Genomic DNA, 22,115 nt, shown 5'->3' with positions numbered 1-22,115 from the left:
GAGGGTGAAACGTTCTGCCGGTCGACCGTTTATTCAAAGGCCAAGCGAGGACGGAGCTGCTGCCGCTGCACCGCACACGACCTTCACTGGGGGTGCGGGGACTCGGCGTTGTGGTGTTGCCGCCACACCTCCCCCAGCTCTTGACTGCCTTTTATGCCGTCGCTCACTTCACGGCCCTGCGTTGGCCGTTTCCGTCTCGCCCTCCAACGCTTCGGCAGAAGATTGTTCTGGAATCCGTCCGGCGGCAATGGCAAAAGGGAAAGGTCTCGTCGCTTGCCTGCCGCGCCGGTACTGCTGCCGTCTGACAACCCCAGCGTCGACGTTCAAGGGGATGATGACATGTAGATGTGCATGCGTGCGCCTGGGGAACAAAAGAGCCTCCATGCTATCTGCACACCCCTGCGACCCCGTCCGTGCTTGCGCTTCTCGGCTATCGCCTTCCTCGGCCAGAATCAGCACTTAACAAGTTCTCCCACGATACCCCTGATACCCCTGACCCTACCCAGCGCGCCGTGGGGACCATTGTTATTTTTGGGAGGGGGTAGAGCCGCGAGCGTAGGTTGCGCATGCGCTAATGATTGCGTGATATCCCAGCGTACCCAAGGTAATGCTGCCAAGTGTCTTCTCCTTCGAGAGTGTGATGCTGAGCAATGTCTAGACTATATCTGGACAACGTGCGGACGTTGGATGTCCGGCCTTGGCCACTCCGCACCAGGTGGCGGTCCGACTCGGAAGGGAATCGATCAATGAAAATCGTCCAACGATGACGTGTTTGTCACGGTAATGGGGAGGGCTGGGGAGGGGCCAGCTTTCAGCCGTCGGTGATGATCTCGTGGCTGTGATCCGACGCAGGCTCGGTATCGGACAGAGCAACTCTGTCACGTCGCAGTGGCGGCCCGGCTGGTCAAGACACCCTTCTGGACAATCTAGTTCGGGCCATCAGGTGCAGGTGCACACTTTGATACGCGTTTACGTCCAGTGCAAGGTCTTCCATGATCCCGGCAGCAGCTACGCCGTGGCGCGAGCATCGGCTGGACCCTTTCGGCGGCCTGCCCATGCGAGCAACAGGTGATGAGAATGAACAAGGCTGGGGTGTCTGGCCATGGTTACTAGTAGTTCCCGACGGTGATGTGGGAGATGCGTACCGCATCGTATTCCTTGCACGTCGTTTCCCTACCGTCGACTTGCCGCAAACCATGTCGATCCAGGACGAGTTTGCCATGATATACGGAGTGCTCGGTTGGCTCGCACAGGTGGGTAGACGGAGAGAGAGCGACGGAGTCCCTTGACCCCATCACCGTCCGTTGCCCATAAAGTTGTGCTGCCGTGCGACGCAAAACTCACGTTCCGACAGGAGACGCAACAATTCCTCATCTCCATCGCAACAGGTGCCACTTTGACTCCAGGGTAGCTGTCGAGGACGAAATACGGGACGGGAACCGGCAGGGAGAAAAGGGGAGCTGACGGAGAATCGACAGGGCCCCGAGCCTCGGAAACCCCAGCCCCCGCTGCCTCGAACATGATGACATATCCTGACAAATTCCAAACGTCCCTTCATCCATCTCGCCGACATCCTGCTTCAGGCCAGTGCATCTCGTCAAGGGGATTAGGAAGGTCGCACACGCGCGAATGCTTTCTCGACTCCCCCGCCTCCTGCGGTTGCTCGTACGCACCTTGGCGGAAAGACGAGCCCGCGCTCCGAAAAACAATTGGTCCAGGACAAAAACGGCTTTGGGACCGATTGTGTTGTTTATGCGACTCCCTCGGCCGCTCCGTGGTCGAGCCGTCGACTCTTGCTTTGGCGTGCCATCCTTCTCTCCATTTAGGCAGGTGTCTGCCGCTGCCCACATTTCCAGTCTTCCGCACAGCCGGCCTCGCTCTGGGAGACGATTGTCACCATCAGGTTTATCTTTTGCCAAATATACTCTACATGTACATCTGCGTTATTAATAGCAAGCTACGGGTGATGCTAAGTGCCTGGTACGGCTTCTGTTTGCCTCACTTCATCCGGCCACCATACCGTCCAACCTCCGTCTGTAGCCGCCAGTGCCCGTATCTCGCTGCAGCGAATGTGCAAGACAGAATGGAACTTCGAAATAGAAACCTTGCTCTGCTTTCAGCATGTCCCGTACTGTACCTTTTTGGTCACTACCTCAATCCCGTAGTCGCACACTCAACCGCAGTAGTACTAGGCTACCCTGCATCAAGAGCATACTCAACTCCGCCACGATGAGGATGGAATCGACCTGTCGGTGAGCCGAAGATGGCCAATCGATATAGCTTGATCCATCGGTTTCCAGCCAGGACGGGGAAAGGTTGCCTATTGCATCGCCGGAGCGACTCCCTTGTCGGTGCTCCGTCTCCGAGCGGCCTGCTCCATTGTACACTGCTCGAGCATGAAATACGTGTCAATCACTTTTGACCTCTTTGCTTCGTATCAAATCCATGTGGATTGGGAAAACGAACCACAACTCAGATAATCATGGATCCCGTGTCTTGTGCTCAGGTTTCTCATCGTCACTCGTTGCACCCGCCGAGAAGTTGGGCGACACTACGCTCGGGATGATGGCCGATGTGGAACAACGTCCGCCAGCTTTCCTTCCCTTCTGCTCCATGGGGGGGGGGGGGGGTGAAGATAATGCGTGTCATTCAATGGTAGAGCCATCTGCGCAAGGTAGTCGTCGTGAGGCGGCATCCATTCCTGTTGGAAGAGGAGATATTCCTACTTGGGCGTGGCCGAGGAGAGCACTGGGAACTGCAACGGGTCTCGCTGATGGATAGATAGCACCGGGGGTATTCGCATACAACTTCGTCTGCCTTGTTGCAATATTCTAGCAGGACGTTGTCGCGATCGTTGCGTTATTCAAACGTCGACATCGAAAGCAAGACACAGAAAACGACAGTGGTCCTCGCTGATGGATAAGTCAAGTCATCGGTATTCTCATGCAGCTTCGTCTACCCGGTTGCAATGTGCTAGCAGGACGTTGTCGTCGATCATTGCGTTGTTCAAGCGTCGAAATCGAAAGCAAGACGCAGAAAACGACTATGGACCTCGCTGATGGATAAGTTATGTTATCGGTATTTGCATGCAGCTTCGTCTACTTTGTTTCAATATTCTAGCAGGACGTTGTCGTCGATCGTTGTGTTGTTCAAGCGTCGACATCGAAAGCAAGACACAGAAAACGACAGTGGACCTCGCTGATGGATAAGTCATGTCATCGGTGTTCGCATGCAGCTTCGTCTACCCTGTTGCAATATCCTAGCAGGACGCCGTCATCGATCGTAATGCTGTTCAATTGTCGACGTCGAAAAGGTCAACAGGAGCGGAATGGCAAGGCCACACTCTTGTATGACTACCTACCGCTCGGCGGTTGGAAGCTCAACTCTCGGCAGGAAACGGCCGCCATGTTTCGGCGCAGTCGGATTCCGATGGAGATGTTTCGGATGCTGTCCAAGTGCGTTCGAGTTGGACCGAGCGGCCAGTTCACCACGGCGGGTCTTCCAAGCGACGGAACAGAGCGACAAACTTTTGTCCCTTGTTTCTCTCCACCTTCTTGCCTTCCTCCGTCTCCATCATCATCACCTTGACGCACTCGTCTTCTTGCTCTTCCTCGGCGGCGACCCGCTCGAATGAGGGGTGCGTTTTGAAGTGGTGCACCATCCACTCGTGCAGCGCCTCGACATCGGTGATTGTGTACATGATGCCGCCGGGACGCAACGCGTACGCGTACTCGGAGTTGAGCGTCGTCGATACGATTCGTGCCTTGTGCTTGCGGACCTTGAAGTGTGGGTCCGGGAAGCAGATGAAGATCTTGCTGAGTTGTCCCTTGTTGAAGAAGTTTGGCAGGAACTTCATAGAGTTCGCCCGCAGGCAGGCGGCATTTTGGTAGAGCTTGGACGCGGAATTTTGCTCCCGGAGAGCCCATATCCGGTCCTGGACAAACTCGGTGACGCTTGTCCGGATCTCGAGACCTAGAAGTCGGCCGGGTCAACGACGTCGGTTCGCACCGCAATCCATCCACTCTCCTTACCGAGCATCAACGTCTCCGGCATCATCGGTGCCAGCGCGACGAGGAGTCCACCGAATCCGCACCCAATGTCGACGACTTCCACGTCCTTCTTCATCCGTCTCGGCTGGCCTTGTTGCTCCGGAGCGTCGTCGTCGACAAACGACGGGTAGTATTTCGACCAGTCCATCGCCGCCGGTGATTCTGGGCTACGGAGACAAGCGACGCCGGATCAGTGCGACGAAACGAAAGCGAGGCAAATTTCATGCCACTCACTAGGTCAAGCTGTGATCGGAGAAAGGATTTGCGTGAGCTCGTTGGCGGTAGAAGCGCTTTTGTGGCAACTTGACGACGCCATCCTGACCCCTGCTGGCGTGAAACCTCTCTCGGTTCGCCCGCTTGTTCGCAGCTCCGGTCATTGCGGCGTCTGGTCAGTCGAATCTTGATCGTTTGTCGCCTGCGTGCGAGTGCGTGCGTGCGTGTGCGATGATGTGATTCCGACCTCGCCGTTGAGCCTCATCGTGAACTTGGCACCGTCAAAAACTTGGGGCGGGGCCGTGGCGAAAATGGCAGGCGGTGAAGGTGACATTTTGGGAGGACCCAGCCGTCACCACGGGCTGCCCTGTCATGGGCCGAGGCTGCCCCTTTGCCCCTTGCTCGCGATGAGGGAGCTCCAGCGCAGCTCCGTCACGCACATCGCCCGATCCGTTGGAGGCCCAGGCACCTCATCTTGGCCATAAAAACCTAAAAACCGGCACCATGGCCGACCCGACAGTCTGGACACTCTGGGGAGACTCGTGGAACTTGAAGCAGTTGCTGACGCCCGCCTCCTCGTTGCTTGTCCGCTGCATCTCCTTTGTCTGCGTACGCCAAATGCCGCACCCCCCCCCTTATCTTACGATGTCCGCTAATGTTGGTCGCAGTTTGTCCTGGGGACCTTCCTCCTTCTTCCACTCTTGTTCTTTGTCGGCTGCGATCTGTTTCTATGGCTATGGAGGCACTGCTGGAGCATGTTCCCGGCGCCCGAAACGGCCGCTCCCGCCGAGAGGCCAACTGATGTTTCGTCACCCACGCGTGCGACCATTGCAAACGAAGCGGAAAATCCCAAGGCGCGCAAACGACTATGATTCTCGGCATCAAGCTCCTGTGCGACTCTGGCCAGGATCGACTTGTCCACCCGACTAGCACGCGTTCTATGAAATCTGGGCCACGACCTTGATCAAGTCTGCCGTCACGCCCATGGCAGTCACGTCCCCGCCGGCACCGGCACCCTGCACGATCAGAGGGTTGCTGCCGTATCTCTCCGTGTAGAAGCTTATGATGTTGTCGCTACCCTTGAGGGCGGCGATGGGGTGCGATCGGTCAAACATTTCCAGTCCGACCTTGACCTTGTTGGCGGCGACGTCGATGCTTCCGACGAACCGGACAACCTTGCCCACCTTCTCCGCCGCCGCCTTGGTTTCCTCCATCTGCTGATCAAAGGCGGGGAGCTTGTCGAGAAATTCGTCCCCGCTGCGGCAAGACTCGAGCTCCTTGGGGATCAAGCTCTGGACCGGGAACGAGGTCGGCGACTCGACGGCGAGACCGGCGAGACGCGCCAGGATGGTCAGCTTTCGCGCCACGTCGAGGCCGTTCAAATCGTCGCGGGGATCCGGTTCGGTATAGCCCAGGTTCTTGGCCTTCTTGACCTCGTCCGACCACTTGCCCCCGGCACCCTCGGTGGGAGCAAAGGAGTTGAAGAGAAAGGACATGGTGCCGCTGAAGACGCCCTCAATCTTGGTCACCTTGTCGCCCGTCTCGACGAGGTCCTTGAGAGTGGAGATGACGGGCAGGCCGGCACCGACAGACGACTCGTGGTAGACCTTGGCGCCCGAGGTGGCAGCCGCGGTGAAGATGGCTTGCCAGAGCTGGTAGGAGCCAGAGAAGGCCTTTTTGTTGGGCGTCACGATGCTCACGCCACGGCTGAGGGCGAGAGGGTACTGATCGGCGACGTCTTGCGAGCTCGTGTTGTCGACAAGGATCGACTTGGCGGGCGCCGCGGCGAGGTAGTCGATGACCTGGGGCAGCGCAGGCGGGGTCTTGGAGGAGTTGGCAAGGGCCTCGACGACACCCTCCATGTTGACCTCGGAGTAGTCGTCGTTGTAGAGAGCCTTGCGACTGGTCGAGATGTAGCAGAGCTTGAGCTTGGGAGACGGCTTGTGGCTGGCGAGGTTTCGAAGCTGGGACAGAAAGGCCTTGCCGACACCGCCGGCGCCTGTTTCGTCGGCTAGTCAGCGGTTCGTCTTACGCGATTGGGAAACGCGGCGCAATTACCGATGACGGCCACGAATACTTGGTTTGTAGCGGCCATGATGATTCCTCCAAGGACCTTGCCGAACTGCCGAATGTGAAGTGTCGAGGCCAGCAGCGGGGAAGCAGCATCGGTGAATCTACTTGGATGCTTTGATAATACGCCCTGCTCCATGCGGAGGGGTGGTGTGGCTAGGCGGGCATGTGTGGCTGAGCTGTGGGGCGCGGCGTGGCTGTTGAGCCAGTTCGCACCAAGGACAAATGTATCAAGTACTTATAGTGACGGGACGTGTGATGGACGAATGGCGCGCAAAGCATATCGACAAATGTCCAACATGCCCTCGAAAGTCTGATACACCAGCACTTGACTCCTCGCTGTTTCGTGCTCTGGGCTCGATTATTTTTTTCGTACGCCGGAAAAGATTGTCGATTTCGGTCCTTGCGCTCGACCCAGCCGTCGCGATATGCCCCAAGACCCCCATCTCTACGGGCAGCGGCCGGCGAAGAAGCAGAAACGAAATGCGGCTCTGTCAACATCCATCGACTTCAAGGCGCAGCTCACGTCGCTCATCTCCACGGCGGCGTCCTCGGGGACAACATCGGGGCGAACGAGACCGTCGAAGCAGCCAAAGGACGACATATTTCGCAGCCGAACGCAGAGGCCGGCTGCGCAGCATGACGAGACCAACAAGCTGGCGCTCAAGGAGGTGACGGGTACGGAGGAGGAAGCGCAGCAGCTTGCACGAGCAAGACGCAAGATGGAGGACAAGGCTCGGCGGTACGCCGCCATGAAACGAGGAGACTACGTGCCGACGGAGAACGAAGCAGAATCGCTCGTCGACTTTGACAGGAAATGGGCCGAGCAGGGCGGGCGCGACGCCGGGTACTCTACGACGACGAGCTCGGACGAGGAAGAGGACGGCGACGCGGCCGAGGAGACGATCGAGTGGAACGACGAATTTGGACGACTTCGGCGGGGGACACGGGCCGACAAGGAAAAAATGGAGCGGAGAGCACGACGGGGCATGCTCGGGGCCGAGGAGCTGGAACGAATGTCGGCGAGGCCGGCGGCACCGGACAGGCTCATACACGGCGACGCCATCCAGTCCATGGCATTCAACCCGGAAGACGCCGGCAAGATGGAAGAATTGGCGCGCAAGCGAGACCGAAGCGCGACGCCGCCGGAGAAGACGCACTACGAGGCCGACAAGGAGATCCGGACAAAGGGTGTCGGGTTCTACAAATTCAGCAAGGACGAGGACAGCCGAACGCAGGAGATGAAGTCCCTCGAGGAGGAGAGGCTGCGGACGGAGCGGGAGCGGCAGGCACGCGAGGACCAAAAGGAGGCACGGAGACGGGAGATTGAAAAGCGGCGGCTGGAGATGGGAGCGAGACGGGCCAAGCGGCAGGCGGACAACTTTCTCGAAGGGCTGTCGGGCGGCAACGGCGGTTGAATGAATGCGGCATGGGCGGCTGGCGGCACGATGGACGGGGCTGGACGGTAGGGACGAGTGTGCTGTGTGCCGTAAACTTGTGCAAGTAGTTGTGAAGCATGCGGTACGACATGGACATGAAGACTTGGGACAGATGATAGGTATAATCAGATGATAAGAATCATAAGTATTAATACTTGTCGTCTGCTTGTAGGGAGTACTGTAAGTATAAGTACTAGGTATTTACGACCAGTTGTGTACTTACATACCTAGAACTTACTGTACATGTGCTCCGTACCCCGTACAAGTACACCTAAGTACAAGCAAGTACGGAGTACGGAGTACAAGTACTGTAAGTACAGTAATTACCCAAGTACGTGCAACGCTCAGTGCGTATGCAAGTACCTACTGCACATGATTGAGCGCGGAAATGCGGCTCAAGTTGCGGAGGCGATGCAAACGCAAACTCGGACGAGGGATGAACTCATGCAGTGAGGCTCCGCGGCAGGCTCCTCGCTCGGATCTACCTTCTGCATACGAGCACAGGTCCACGCTCATCTCGTACTGGTCGTATTTACGCAGGTCAAGCGAGCATTGATGGTGTCGCCCGAGCTGACCAATCGCTCCCCGTGCCCCCGCTATTGTGAGACGTGGACAGGGCGGTACTGTGTCCGACGTTTCGCAAATGCACTGTATTTGCCGCGTTGAGTGCACCTGTACGGAGTAAGTACGTCCAAGTATTTACTGCAAGGTTTCAGCTTGCTATTCGTACGCGACGAGGACGTAATTACAAGTCTCGTACTGTAGCAGTCTGTACTCCGTAGGTACGATTGCTTGGAGGTGACAACGAATGCCACGACGGCAGCGCGGCATTACGTGGGTACTCGTCCTCACGGATGCCTTGGCTTTCTTGTGTAATTTTTTTTAATATTATTCTGTCCCCTATACTTACTCCGTACCCCTTCGCCCAATTCTTATCGTATTCCGTAGTATTACGTACTGGTACAAGTATGCGGGTGTACTGTAAGTAATTACAGTACACGGGCACCCGCTGAACTGTAAGTACATACAGGTACAAATATTAGTAAGTGTACTTACATGTACAGAGTACTTACAGTACAGTAAGATGTACTTCATTCAGTACGGCAGGCGCACGCTGGTACCAGGAACTCGTTCTACGGATCACTGTACGTTCTGGAGTCCACTGAGGATCCGCAAACCAAGTGATTCGAGTGCCTTCGTGCCGGTTCCATGGTAATCACGTCGTACTGTGCAGCGCAGGTATAATACTGTGTACTTGGAGCGGGTGCAGGGACAGCTCGCGTGCAAGTACTCCGTGGGGCGCCACGATCGCAGGTACTTTGAACAGTGAGCGTCCGTACCTGCACCGCCATGTACCTGTACGTGCGGCTCCGCGTGCTGTACATGTGCCTGTGCTGGGCGGAGTACCGTGCAAGTACTCGCGGAATGGCGGAAACGACGGAGGACTAGCAAGTGCCTTGAATTAGGCAACCAACGCACGGTGCTTACTCGCCGAGGCTCTTTTGTTGGTGCTGCTGGTCCAAAAAATTCATGCGAGCGCCGGCGGCGAGGTGGGTGGACGAGAAGCAGCTTCGTTCCGCGGCATCGACGCCGTCCGTCGGCGCGGAGCATGCGCTGCCAATTTTCTGCATTCCGCAGGGCCTTTTACTGCCCGCCCGACGATGGAGGAAACGGTGCTCGCCGTGGACAAGTTGCGGTGAAAAAGACGGATGGGAAGGGGACTCGATCGCGATCAGGGCTCCGGCGGCGTGGTGGCTGTGTGGATATTAAGCATGCACCTAGTAAGCAGTCCATGCCAATCAGGGACGGTTAGCGAGTGAGTCACACCGCAGGCCCGCTCCGCCAAGGGCGCGGTCCTGGTATGCCTTGCTGCCTGAGAATTACAAAAATGCCAGGCTTCCACCTTGTCCTTGCTCCTCTTTTTCCTCCCTCTCCCACCTCACCCGCGCACCGTACCAAAAGACATTTATCATCCACGCCTCAGGCCGCCAGCACGATGGCGTAAAGACCAACCCTTCGGTTACCCCCTCCCAATCCGTCACAATTATCTCCTCAAGCAGCGAGCCAATCTCCCCTCAACCACCCCCCAGTCCCAGTCACCTCCCGGTCGATCTGGACTTTAGCACCGCTTTGAACAGCATCAGCTCGAGCTCTCCGTCCTCCACCGCCAACATTTCGGCACCAGACTTTTCAGTCTTCACCACGGATCCCCAATCAACATGGCTTCCCAACTCCGCCTCAGCCTTGCCGGCACCATCCGCGCACCAGCTCCCGAACCTGCCCGAGAGTTTGCCACAGGACTTCGTCTTGTTCGACAGTCCCCCAACACGCCCGTCCCTTAATCGGCCTGCCACGTCGCTGCCGAGCAGTCAGCGTCGTCATTCGTCCCACCACCGTCGCGACAAGCTTGCCTCGTCGGCGTCGGCGCAAAAGCAGCGAGTGGCCCAGCTCTTTCAGGATTTGTCTTCGGTCAACGCCAACCGGTTTGCCCATCTACTCTACGCCCCATCCGCTCCGTCGTCGAGCGAGAACCCCCATCAGCAATCTAGCTCCCCCAGGCCCCCCGTCCCGCTCTTCAACCAAGACATCGCCGAGATGATGAACGCAGCAGGTTTGTCCACGCTCCCGTCGTCGTCTCCTCGCTCAAGCCGCTCACACGCCCTCGCAGACGTGGACCTGGACGAGTTCCCCGCCTTCCACGGCGGCGTCCCCCCCGCCGTCCTCCCCGCCTTGGACTTTGGTGGCGGCAGCATGTCCAGCTCGACGTCGAACCTGGGCACCGTCTCGCCCCAGGACCTGCTCATGCAGGAGCCTTTCTTGTCGGCGCCCAACTCGAGCGCCTTCACGGCGCTGACGTCGCCGTCCATCTACGACGAGTCGCCCGACTTTGACAGCGTCGACGTTTCGCCCCTCTTCGACAGCGTCGACTTTGACGGCGCCAACGACCCTTGGTACCCGCTCTTCCCTCGCGACTCGGACCTCAGCCCGGAGCCGACGCGGAGCCTCAACAACTCGCCCGCAGTCCCGTCGGACGACGTCGGCTCCGTCATGGCGGCCGGCGAGGGGAAGAAGTCGTCGCCCTTGTCGCCCCTCGCGGGATCCGGCCGTCACTCGTCGGTCGCCGGCGTGTCGGCGCGCAAGCGAGACAAGCCGCTGCCGCCCATCATCATCGAGGACCCCAACGACAACGTGGCCATGAAGCGAGCACGCAACACGCTGGCCGCTCGGAAGTCGCGCGAGCGCAAGGCTCAGCGACTGGAAGAGTTGGAGGACCGCATCATGAAGCTCGAGGCTGAACGCGATCACTGGAAGCAGATGGCCCTTGCGCAATCTGACGGGTAATGGAAAAGTCTCGACGGGTCCTAGCGGCTTGCTAGTTGGTTGACTCTTTTTTTTGGTTTTGGAATTTGCGTGGAACATATTTGTCGTATTCTCCTATAGTGCAAGTTGGACTCTGTATAGGCTCGCTGCATCCTTTGCTCGTTCCATAGGCTCCTGAATGATGTACGTTGCCTTTTACTGCTACGCGTGCCAATTGTCACGGGCGAAGAACCCCTTCGCCGACGATGTAATAATGCGAGTCGGAGGGTGCGCGCAATCCAAGGGCGAAGCAGGGTAGATTTGCGCGAACGCGTGCATGGCTCGAGCGATGCACCTTTGCGCCAAGAGCCACGAAAGCCCTGCAGTACGGAGTAGATGCAGTGCCCATCTGCTTACAATGCAAAATACGTGTGGGAGTATTCGAGGAACGAGGGAGGCCCTGTGCTGTCCGTAGGTGGTGCCGCAATAGAAGCTGTGCAGGAAGACTTGGGACAATCGGGTGTACTTGAAGTAAAAGTCACGTGCCGAATTATGCTGTGCAGCAGCCTGTATTCCGAACTGTAAATATGCTTACTAATGACACACTTTATACTTGCATGGACCGAAGGAGGTTGAGGAACGAATGAATGCGTGCCTAATTATTCATGTTCAGCATGTACACCTAAGGGAACAGGCACAGGCGCGTACTGTACAACTACAGGACTATTATAATACTATTTTGCTGTACTGTACTTGAACGAACTGCAAACCCGCTGACTAATGCAATATCTACATGGACGTGCACAAGCATTCGGGGTTGCCGCACAGAGGGTAAGTAAGTAATAGTTAGTTGTACGGAGTACAGTAACACAGTAACACAGTAACACAGTAACACAGTAACACAGTAACACAGTAACACAGTAACACAGTAACACAGTAACACAGTAACACAGTAACACTGTAACACTGTAACACTGTAACACTGTAACACTGTAACACAGCAGTTAACACAGTAACACAGTAACACACATTAATTATCACAGTGACACAATAACACAGTAATTATCACAGTAACATAATAACACACATTAATTATCACAGTAGTACAATAACACAGTAATTATCACAGTAGCACAATAACAAAGTAATTATCACAGTAACACGCAAGTACTCAGCAGATACCACCACCACCAACAGACCTTGCGGGCAGGCCTCACGTCATGCAACGCCCGATGCCGAGGTGTACTACTCCGTAGGGGCCGACTCAATGGCACGTTGCCCTTTGGCGAAACTGACTGTTGCAAACTACGTAGGGCTCGTTCTCGGCTGAAACGTGAACCCGTACAGTATTACTCCGTAAGTACTTAAGTACTTGCATTCGGAGTATGCTGGAAATTGGCCGTCCAAAGTCCGAATTGTTGGGGAGCACTTACATGTACTTATACTCCCATAAGCAAGTACGTGCAGAGAAAGAGCAGGTACATGTACATGTGCAAGTTTGTGTGCTTGCTTGTAGCTGTAAGTACAAGCACACTGTACTGTACGGTACAAGTGCAGCCAAGTACAGTACAGAGCATGGCACGGATAATAGCATTACGAAGCGTCCCCAATCCAATCAATGCGATGCCCTTGCGCTGGCTGGGATCGGAGAGATTGCCGTCAACAGTTTTAGGTTGCTGCCATGATGAAATTCTCCGGCCCCGACTCCTGCCTCGGCATCTCTGCTAGCGGCCCCGCTCTACATTCCGCACCGGCATTCGTTCCCGCTCATGTCCCCGATTCCGTCGTATATCTCATCATCAGCGCCGAACCCTCTTGGCCCGTCGTTCTTCGGTCGGGACAATTTCGATGCCGCGAGTCATCCCTTGGTCAATGCCGGCCATGTTCAAAGTTTGAAGCCACCTTCCCAACAAGCAGGGAGCGAGGGCAGGACAGGTGTCGAAGCAGGCACCGTCGTCACGGGACACGGTTCCGACAAGCATATAAATACGTGCATGCGCTGGCGGGTGCCCGTCCATGTGTTTGGTTACGCTGCCTATGCCGGAGAGAGTGGGTTATACATGTACAGTAAATTCGTCCACTCGACGTACCTTTACTACGCCTTCGTTGTCGTCCCATCCTTGACGGGCGCGGGAGCAACCCACGGGCACTCGAGATCATACACCGCACACAGCACGCTCTACCGTCCGCATACTTGTATTGTATAGCACAGGACGCATCCTTGCACTCATACTTGTGCACATTTCTCGTCCACATACCTGTACACACACTTGTCTGTACACCTACCTGCCGGTAAACCATCTACCGGTACACCCATCTGCCGGTACACCCATCTGCCGGTACACCCATCTACCGGTACACATACACCTGAGTACACTCCGAAACACACACATACACCCTGAGCCTATTCGTACCAAAGGACAATATGGCCGCCATGGGTAGAAAGGCACCCGCCATCGTCGGCTTTACGGCCCTTTCGGAGCAGGTGTTCCTGCGGCCCCGGGCGCGGGCCGACGACGGCGCGGCGTCGGCAGGGGATCCCGGCACCGTCATCATCTACGGCTGGGGCGACGGTCTCCCCAAGCACGTGGCCAAGTATGCCGACGGCTACCGGCAACTCTACCCGGCGGCGCGCCAGGTCGTCGTGCTCTCGCCCATCGCCAAGGCCATGTTCTCGGACCTGCAGCAGCGTTCGGGCCACATGACCGACGTCGTCGACGCCGTCTTCGACGGGGCCGAGAGCGAGGAGCACTCGATCCTCGTACACACAATGTCCAACACGGGCGCCGTCAACTACGCCGCCACGCTCCACGCCTACCGCGAGAGGTACGGCAAGCCGCTGCCGCACCGGGTGCTCGTCATGGACTCGACGCCGGGCAGCACCGAGCTGACGGCGGCCAACGTCGGACGTTGGTCGCGCGCCATGGCCCTCGGCACCGCCGCTTCCTTCCCCTGGCCCTTTACCGTAACGCAGGCCATCTGGGGCCTCGTCCTCTGCCTCTCGAGCGCCTATGGCTGGATCGTCGGCCGGGAGAGCGCCGGCTCGTGGAGCAGGCGGGCGGCCAACGACGAGCGGTACGAGACGAAGAGCGCCCGCAAGCTGTACCTCTACAGCAAGGACGACGACCTCATCGCCTCCGACGACATCGAGCGGCACGCGGCCGAGGCGAGGCGGGACGGGTGGGAGGCCGACACGGAGCTCTTTCGAGGTAGCGGCCATGTCGGACACATGCGCACGCATCCGACGCAGTACTGGGCGGCCATTCGGACGTCGTGGGCGGCCGCGACGGCGGCGTCGTCGTCGTAGTTGTCGTCTTTGTTGTTGTTGTCGTTGTTGTCTTTGTCTTTGTCTTTGTCGTCGTCGTTGTCTTTGTATTTGTCTTCGTCGTCGTTGTCTTTGTCTTTGTTGTCGTCGCCGTCTCGCTGAGCCTTCGTCCGAGCCTCGTACCTCCCGGGCCTCGTGATGGCTTTAGGTACTGCGCCTCGGTAGAGGGATCCCGCCGAAGGAGCTTGAGGCTCAGTACGTACGGCCTATCGTACTATGCACAGTGTCGTTGGAGGTATATGGACGTACTCGTACGTACCTGGGCTCGGCCAAATACTACTGGTGGGCGACTACGGTATGGAGCGCCCCGTATATAGCTATACGGAGCGGAGTAGCGAATATTAGAGTTTATTAACGTTATGGCCCTTTATGCATAAGCTGCCTAGGGTGCAGATATCTCCGAAGAGGGACTAGCGGCTCGATAGATGAAACGGCAGATCGGCCGTGCCTTCCGTGCCTTCCGTTACAAACGAGTCCGGGTACGTGCGGGTACGTGCAAGTACATCCGGGATCGAAGAGGCCGACACTGTCCCCTTCCTCGCCTCCAGATCCTGGCCATATAGATCGAGTAGTAGTAACCCTATTGTTACTACTAGTAGTAGCAACAATAGGATAATATCCTACTTAGCAGTAGTCATACTAGCTAAATAGAGGAGGCGTTAAAAATACTAGTATTTATACTAGTAAGACTATGCTAGTTAGCAGTATCCGTATTTCGAGTACAAACTGTAAGACAGCCAGCCAGCCGACTTATAGTACGACAAAACAGGCAATAGCAAAGTCTATCCTTAAACTATTTATTAAACGACCTGTCCATTGCATTATGGATGGAACAGATACGTCCCGACAGGACACGTAGGTAATATATGTCTATATATAGTTGCGTTCATTCTATAGTTTACTCAATTGAAATAATCGCATTTCGTTTGTATAATTTAGCAATCCCAAGTTAGCACCCATTTTACTGTTACTAACAGTGTAATTAATTCCCTGGTCCGTGCGATATACTTCCACTACCCCCTCTTGCGCATACAAGTTGCAAGAACAAAAACAAAAAAATTACTAACCAAGTAACCCATACCACCTACTGAAATAAAGGGTCTTTGCTAAGATACGCTTGCAAGGCCTGCATTAGTCTATTTTCACCTCAACTCAACCTTCTAACTCTCACACGGCCTTCCAACCTAGCAGCGTAATTGCACGCAGCCTAGATATTTGACCATTCAACAGACGTTCGTCCAAGATGGTATCATTATTTCAGACTAAGTGTTTGTACACCTGCTGGGTAGTACTTCTATTCCGCACTGCATATACTGCCACTGTCACTATCCACCGGTATAATCCCTGTGAATACGAGACTCCCTTTTGCTTCAAGTACCTACAGGGCAATATGCCTGACGCGGTTGCCGAGTCAATTATGTTAGCGATTGACCACCTAAGCGTGCCCTCGCTCCCTGTTCTACTCATTGGGCCTTGTTGTTCCTATGGCGCGACGGGGTTCTATATAGAAGACGGGCCCCGGCGGACTGGTCAATTATATAGCTTGGAGCGAACTGACTTACTGACCATCTTGATGAACCTTACGGGAAACAGGACTGTCGTCAGCGGGTGTGAGCTCGACTCCTCTGCCGTCTCATTCCGGCGGCCACAGTTCACCCTCACAGAGGCGGACGCCGCAGCCGGGATGTTCAGTGCCCGACTCGATAGCAACTGCCTTGAGGAATATCTGCCGGGTGTTATATCTTTGGATAATGACCCCGAGTCTGTCGTCTCTATCAGCGCGCCTTTCCAGACGCGCACTCTTCAACCTGGAGGTTACCACGACCCCCGCGATTATCAGGGTCTGTAATTACCTTCTCCGGCCCGGCTTGGCGTACCGGGTCTAGTACCAGCCCGGGCAACCGTACTGGAGGAATACATCCAGTCATGCATAGCATTGGCCTGAAGCCCAAACGAGGGGAGGTTGCAGCACTATTATCGGTTCCCTCTTCGCCGCTGCCCTGGCCGTCGGCCTTGGCTTGCTATAGGCCGTATACTTTTTAACTTTAATTCGCGTCCCTTTATTTTTGATAATTTTAATTGGATACTCGTATGGGTATATGTGTAAACTCTTATCCAAGTCCTATATATCGACTTTACGGTTCGTATTCTTCTAACTTCTTCTTTATCTTCTTCTTCTTTAGGTAACTTACTTTATAGAACGTTTATAACCTTTTTTCGGGTATATATCCCCCGGTTAGTTTTGCGGGGTGTACGCAAGGTCCAAGACCTACCTGCAGGAAGGAAATATAATAACTACTATATGCATTATAGTATACGGCTTCGGTCCATCCATCTAATAGTTGCAAGCAAGCTATACGGATATAGTAGTTAGTCTATATACAATATTATTAAATGCTTACTATACCGTAGAGTCCAACCCTTATCGCTCATTCGTCGTAGAGGCTGCCGTAACGTACAGGGAGAAGGTATAGCAAGAGCAACATATATTGTAGCACTTAGCTCCGGTACCGGACGGATATCCAACCATTATAAGCGATCGAGACCAACATAGTATCAAATGCCTACTTTACTGCCAAAGCCTAATTACCTTTATCGTAGAGCGTTATCCTTTAAGGTACTCTCGCCTCCGGTCCGACTATCCGATCGTCGAGGGCGAGCTAGGCGGATAAAATCGGCCATAGTTAGCATACATCCAATATTATTAAATACCTACTTTTCCACAAGAGCCGGATTACTAAGATTATAGAGGGTATACATTATAGTACTTGCCCCTGGTCTGGCCATCCAATTGTCGTAAGCGACCTAGGCGGGAGATATCAGTTATAGTTAGCGTACGCCGAATATTATTAACCGCCTGCTTTTCTGCAAAAGCCAGATTAAAGGTTATAGAGGATATTATGTTATACCATAAGGAAGATGCAACAACAGCCCCAAGCTATTATTATACTTACCTCTAGACCAACCGTCCAACCGTCGTAAGCAACAGGCACGAACAGTAAGTATACGCCCCGTATAATTGAATGTCTTCGTCTTCGTCTTCGTCTTCGTCGTCGTCGTCGCCGTCGTCGTTGTCGTTGTCTCGCTGAGCCTTCGTCCGAGCCTCGCACCTCGCGGGCCTCGTAATGGCTTTAGGTACTACGCCTCGGTAGAGGGATCCCGACAAAGGAGCTCGAGACTTAGTACGTACGGCCTACCGTACTGTGCGCAGTGTTGTTGGAGGTATATGGACGTACTCGTACGTACCTGGGCTCGGCCAAATACTACTAGTGGGCAACTACGGTATGGAGCGCCCCGTATATAGCTATACGGAGCGGAGTAGTAAATATTAGAGTTTATAAACGTCATAGCTCTCTATGCACAAGCTGCCGGCGGGTGCAGATATCTCCGAAGAGGGACTAGCGGCTCGATAGATGAAACGGCAGATCGGCCGTGCCTTCCGTGCCTTCCGTCACAAACGAGGCCGGGTACGAACGGGTACGTACCGGTACGTGCGAGTACATCCGGGGTCGAGGAGGCCGACACTGTCCCCTTCCTCGCCTCCAGATCCTGGCCATGTAGATCGGCCGTGCTCGGCACTGTGCCCTCGTGCGCTTCGGCCAAGCGGGTACGGCATCGTTGGTGGTGCTCGGCCCGTGTCGTGCGGTACCGCACAGTGCGTCTCCTCGTGGCCCGCACACGCGGTACGATCCGTGGCGGCGACGCATCCTGATGGCCGACGACGCTCGCCTGCCGCGGCCAGCGGGCAGCTCTGGGCGGCGGCGGCGGCGGCGTGCGTGCGAACACGTATGTGTCGTCGGGGGCCGGGCGTATAAGTATCGATACGGCCTCTCCTCGCCTCGACCGACCTTCTCTCGCCTCCTCGTCAGTACGTTCTCTTTCCTTCCTTCAGTCGCCAAACCACATTCTTTTTCCATCACTCGCGCAACAATTCCACCGGACGGCGGTACCAATACTCTGACAGTATCATTCATTCACTTTTTTCCCACACAAAACCAACGCCATGTCCATCCGCTCACTCGCTTTCGGAGGCTTCCTCCTCCTCGCCTCCCCGGTTCTCGGCCGCACCGATCTCACGGGCTGCACTCACTACGAAACCGTCGTGAAGCCCTCAGGCATGGCTGCGTACGCTTCGCGCGTCTGGTATGTCCCCGACACGTACGAGCTCTGCGAGGTCCTCGACTGCGGCGGCGGCCGCGCTCCGCCCAAGACCACCGTTCCCGGTTGCCCTCAGTACAAAGGTAGCGAGTCGTACCAGCCTAAGTTCATCGACCCGGCGTCCATCAAGCCGGACACCGTGCAGGCGAGCGTGACCTCGGCGGCGCAGGCGGCGTCCTCGGCGGCGGCAGCGTCCTCGGCCTCGGCGGCGGCCTCCCCGTCGTCGTCGTCGGCCCAGCCGTCGTCGACCTCGTCGTCGAGCGAGACGACGAGCGCCAGCACCACCGCCAGCATCACCACCAGCACCACCGCCAGCGCCAGCATCACCGCCAGCGCCACCACCTCGGGCAGCGCGAGCAGCTCGGGCTCGGCTTTGCCGTCGGGCTCGGGCGTCCGGACCAACGGTACGAGCTCCTTGACGGCGGCCGGCGTCGCCGTCGACGGTGCCAGCGCCGTTATGGGTTCCCTCTTCGCCGCTGCCCTGGCCGTCGGCCTTGGCTTGCTGTAGGCCGTGTACTTTTGACTTCGATTCGCTTTCCTTTTATTTTTGATGATTTTGATCGGATGCTCGTGTGGGTGTATGCATGATGAAGGACGCTTGTCCGAGTCCCATACATCGACTCCGCAGTCCGTGTTCTTCTAACTTCTTCATCTTCTTCTTCTTTGGGTAACTTACTTTATGGAACGTTTATAACCTTTTTTTTCGGGTATATTTTTTTCGGGTGTATATCCCCCGATCGGTTTTGCGGGGTGTGCGCGGGGTCCAAGACCTGCCTGCAGGGAGGAAATGCGACGACTGCCATATGCATCGTGGTACTCGGCTTCGGTCCATCCATCCAATGGTCGCGAGCGAGCCACGCGGATATAGTAGTTAGTCTACGTACAATGTCATCGAATGCCTGCTGCGCCGCAGAGTCCAACCCTCGTCGCTCGTTTGTCGTAAAGGCTACCGTAACGTACGGGGAGAAGGTGTAGCGAGAGCGACGCGCATTGTAGTACTCGGCTCCGGTGCCGTACGGATATCCAACCGTTGCAAGCGATCGAGACCGACGTAGTGTCGAATGCCTGCTTTGCTGCCGAAGCCTAATCACCTTTGTCGTAGAGCGTTATCTATTAAGGCACTCTCGCCTCCGGTCCGACCATCCAATCGTTGTGGGCGAGCCAGGCGGATAAAATCGGTCATGGTCAGCATACGTCCAATGTCATTGAATACCTGCCTTTCAACGGGAGCCGGATCACCAAGATCGTAGAGCGCTGCATTACGGTACTCGCCCCTGGTCCGACCATCCAATCGTCGTAAGCGACCTGGGCGGGAGATATCAGTTATGGTTGGCGCACGCCCAATGTCATTGACCGCCTGCTTTTCCGCAGAAGCCAGATCAAAGGTTGTAGAGGATGTTATGTCGTACCGCAAGGACAATGCGACGACGGCCCCGAGCCATCATCATGCTCGCCTCTGGACCAACCGTCCAACCGTCGTGAGCAACAAGCACGAACAGTGAGCACACGCCCCGTGTGATTGAATGCTTGGTTGACGAAAGAAACGAAGCCAGGTTTGTGTGGAGGACCTGATGACGTGCACAGCACGAGATGCCCCTCCCGTTGTGTTGTCTCCTCCATCGTCACGGCCACGACTGACGACGACGAATATCGCGACCGCTTCCCGCTGCCTGCTTGCCCGCATTCCAGGACAGCCAGCATCGGGTGCCGTTCTCGTGCACGCTTCGGAGGGAGGAGAGTCGGTCAGTCGGTCGGTCTCGGTCGTGGCGGGGCGATGTCACAGGAACAGCTGGAACGCGGCGTGATCATCGTCGAACCGTACAGGCACGCCCGCGTGTGGTTGCCCGCTCCGCCGTCTCGCTCGGTCACGCTCGCACTTGCCATCTACGGACAGCACCATGGACTGGCGGAGCGACTGCTTGTCTGCGCGGGCCGGACAAGCGAAGCTGCACAGGTACCACGCCGTACGGAGGAGGTACCGATACATGCAAGTGTGCCAATCCGCGTATGAAGCCATCTCGTACCGGTACATGCGTGCCCGCATGGTGTACTCCGTACGGAGGACGTGCTAAAGCATGCGGGCAGGCAAGCAAGTGCAGTGTACGGAGGAGGTACTGATACATGCCAGTGTGCCAACCCACGTATGAATGCCTCTCGTACCGATACATGCATGCAAGTATGGAGAATGGTGTACAAGTACGGAGCAAGTATTAATAGTGCTAAACATGCTTGTACTGCACCTACTAGGTACCTAGTAGTACTAGGCACCTCATGTACAGTAAATGCACCGCACAGCAGAGGCACCGATCTGTACATTCAACTGTACCAACCCAAATATGAATGCCTCCTGTACTTGATACATGCATTCGCAGGTGGTACGGAGGACTTGCCGACACATGCATACAAGTGCAGTGCACAGTACGGAGCAGAGTACGGAGGACCTACGTGTGCTCGGTACTGATGCTGTACAGGTACTTACATGCAAAGTGTCAGAGTGCCAATGATCTACGGAGTACTCCGTATTACCTCGTATGAACATAGCATCTCCCGCGCCGATGCATGTTTCCTTGCCTGCACGTGTGTGCGGTACTTGCTCCGCCGCGCATTCTGGGCGTGGATCCAAGTACACGCAGCCGAGCCTGCATTCTGCTAGCGCTGCTCGCCGCCAAACGCGGCGACCTGACAGGACGGCTTGCCGGATTCACTGCTCTAGTGCTCGCTTCGGAAGTTCATGGCGAACCGATCGGGGAAGCCAGCGGTTGGGTACGTCCGTGTACATGTCACCGTCATCATCTGCATCTCCGAGAATGCAACGAGGTCGCTCGATCAATGGTGAAACAAAAGGCACCGTCCCCTTAACAGTCACCGTCCCCCCGACCGTCACGAGGCCGCGCTCGAGGCACGCATGCTAGCACAGTAAGTACGAGCATGCAAGCAAGTACCTGTACCTGATACTTGGCTTGTGCGTTGCCCTCTGAGTACTGGCTGTGCTGTAGGCACGGGGAGGTACGGGGTACGGAGTACCAAGGCACAAGTTCCACAAGCACGTACTGTAAGTACAGTGCAACTCGCAAGTACTTGACAATACATGTAGTTCGCCGTCTCGAGGTACCCGTACAGCACTTGTACCTTCGCACCTCCTGCTTCTCCGTTCAACTCCTGGTACCGAAAACGTACACCTACGGCAGAAGTCGGTGTGCGAGTGCTATGAAATGTACTGACCTAGTACCTACTACAAGTAGGTAGGCTGTTGCCTGTTGTATAGTGCAGTGACGTACGCGTACACGTATTACTCTCTCGCCCGTTCCTACACACGACAGTCGGTCAGTATTGCCTACTTGTACTCTCCACGCCGTGCACGAATCTTGTCCAGTTTGAGATTGTCACGACTCCTTGTTCACGACAGTACCGAGTTCCGAGAATGGAATTGCCCGTCCTTCTCGTCGCAGTAGCCCCAAGTAGAATCGAGCCAAGGGGCCCGACTTCTCGCTTCTCCCTCCAACTTCCCAAAACGAACGGCAATTCGGGGCGGCGAGGCGACGAGAACCTGTTTCCGATGGC

The 22,115-nt window shown here is 55.9% G+C and overlaps 7 protein-coding genes across 7 annotated transcripts; 5 read left to right on the top strand and 2 right to left on the bottom strand.

Annotated features, from left to right (window-relative positions):
* Positions 1-3,484: 3,484 nt before the first annotated feature.
* DCS_07075 (RGS-protein) lies at positions 3,485-4,426 on the bottom strand (the record flags this gene model as incomplete). The annotated part of the gene is made up of 3 exons (XM_040804361.1): positions 3,485-3,972; positions 4,032-4,216; positions 4,284-4,426. The coding sequence occupies 3 exons, from the start codon at positions 4,424-4,426 to the stop codon at positions 3,485-3,487; spliced, it is 816 nt and encodes a 271-aa protein (XP_040654465.1).
* Positions 4,427-4,766: 340 nt separating this feature from the next.
* DCS_07074 (uncharacterized protein) lies at positions 4,767-5,134 on the top strand (the record flags this gene model as incomplete). Its single annotated transcript, XM_040804360.1, has 2 exons — positions 4,767-4,871; positions 4,931-5,134. 2 exons carry the CDS (start codon positions 4,767-4,769, stop codon positions 5,132-5,134), a joined length of 309 nt encoding a protein of 102 aa, XP_040654464.1.
* A 66-nt stretch (positions 5,135-5,200) lies between these two features.
* Positions 5,201-6,471, bottom strand: DCS_07073 (homoserine dehydrogenase; the record flags this gene model as incomplete). Its single annotated transcript, XM_040804359.1, has 2 exons — positions 5,201-6,261; positions 6,321-6,471. The coding sequence occupies 2 exons, from the start codon at positions 6,469-6,471 to the stop codon at positions 5,201-5,203; spliced, it is 1,212 nt and encodes a 403-aa protein (XP_040654463.1).
* Positions 6,472-6,760: 289 nt separating this feature from the next.
* On the top strand, positions 6,761-7,750 carry DCS_07072 (uncharacterized protein; the record flags this gene model as incomplete). The annotated part of the gene is made up of 1 exon (XM_040804358.1): positions 6,761-7,750. The coding sequence occupies one exon, from the start codon at positions 6,761-6,763 to the stop codon at positions 7,748-7,750; it is 990 nt and encodes a 329-aa protein (XP_040654462.1).
* Positions 7,751-9,121: 1,371 nt separating this feature from the next.
* On the top strand, positions 9,122-11,113 carry DCS_07071 (cross-pathway control 1; the record flags this gene model as incomplete). Its single annotated transcript, XM_040804357.1, has 3 exons — positions 9,122-9,129; positions 9,410-9,552; positions 9,756-11,113. The coding sequence occupies 3 exons, from the start codon at positions 9,122-9,124 to the stop codon at positions 11,111-11,113; spliced, it is 1,509 nt and encodes a 502-aa protein (XP_040654461.1).
* A 2,383-nt stretch (positions 11,114-13,496) lies between these two features.
* DCS_07070 (uncharacterized protein) lies at positions 13,497-14,378 on the top strand (the record flags this gene model as incomplete). Its single annotated transcript, XM_040804356.1, has 1 exon — positions 13,497-14,378. The coding sequence occupies one exon, from the start codon at positions 13,497-13,499 to the stop codon at positions 14,376-14,378; it is 882 nt and encodes a 293-aa protein (XP_040654460.1).
* Positions 14,379-18,399: 4,021 nt separating this feature from the next.
* On the top strand, positions 18,400-19,062 carry DCS_07069 (uncharacterized protein; the record flags this gene model as incomplete). Its single annotated transcript, XM_040804355.1, has 1 exon — positions 18,400-19,062. The coding sequence occupies one exon, from the start codon at positions 18,400-18,402 to the stop codon at positions 19,060-19,062; it is 663 nt and encodes a 220-aa protein (XP_040654459.1).
* Between the last annotated feature and the right edge of the window lie 3,053 nt (positions 19,063-22,115).

Source organism: Drechmeria coniospora, chromosome 03 (assembly GCF_001625195.1).
Source record: "Drechmeria coniospora strain ARSEF 6962 chromosome 03, whole genome shotgun sequence".
NCBI classification, from domain to species: Eukaryota; Fungi; Ascomycota; class Sordariomycetes; order Hypocreales; family Ophiocordycipitaceae; genus Drechmeria; species Drechmeria coniospora.
Note: the sequence above shows the minus strand (reverse complement) of the source record. Positions and strands in the feature narration are given on the sequence as shown.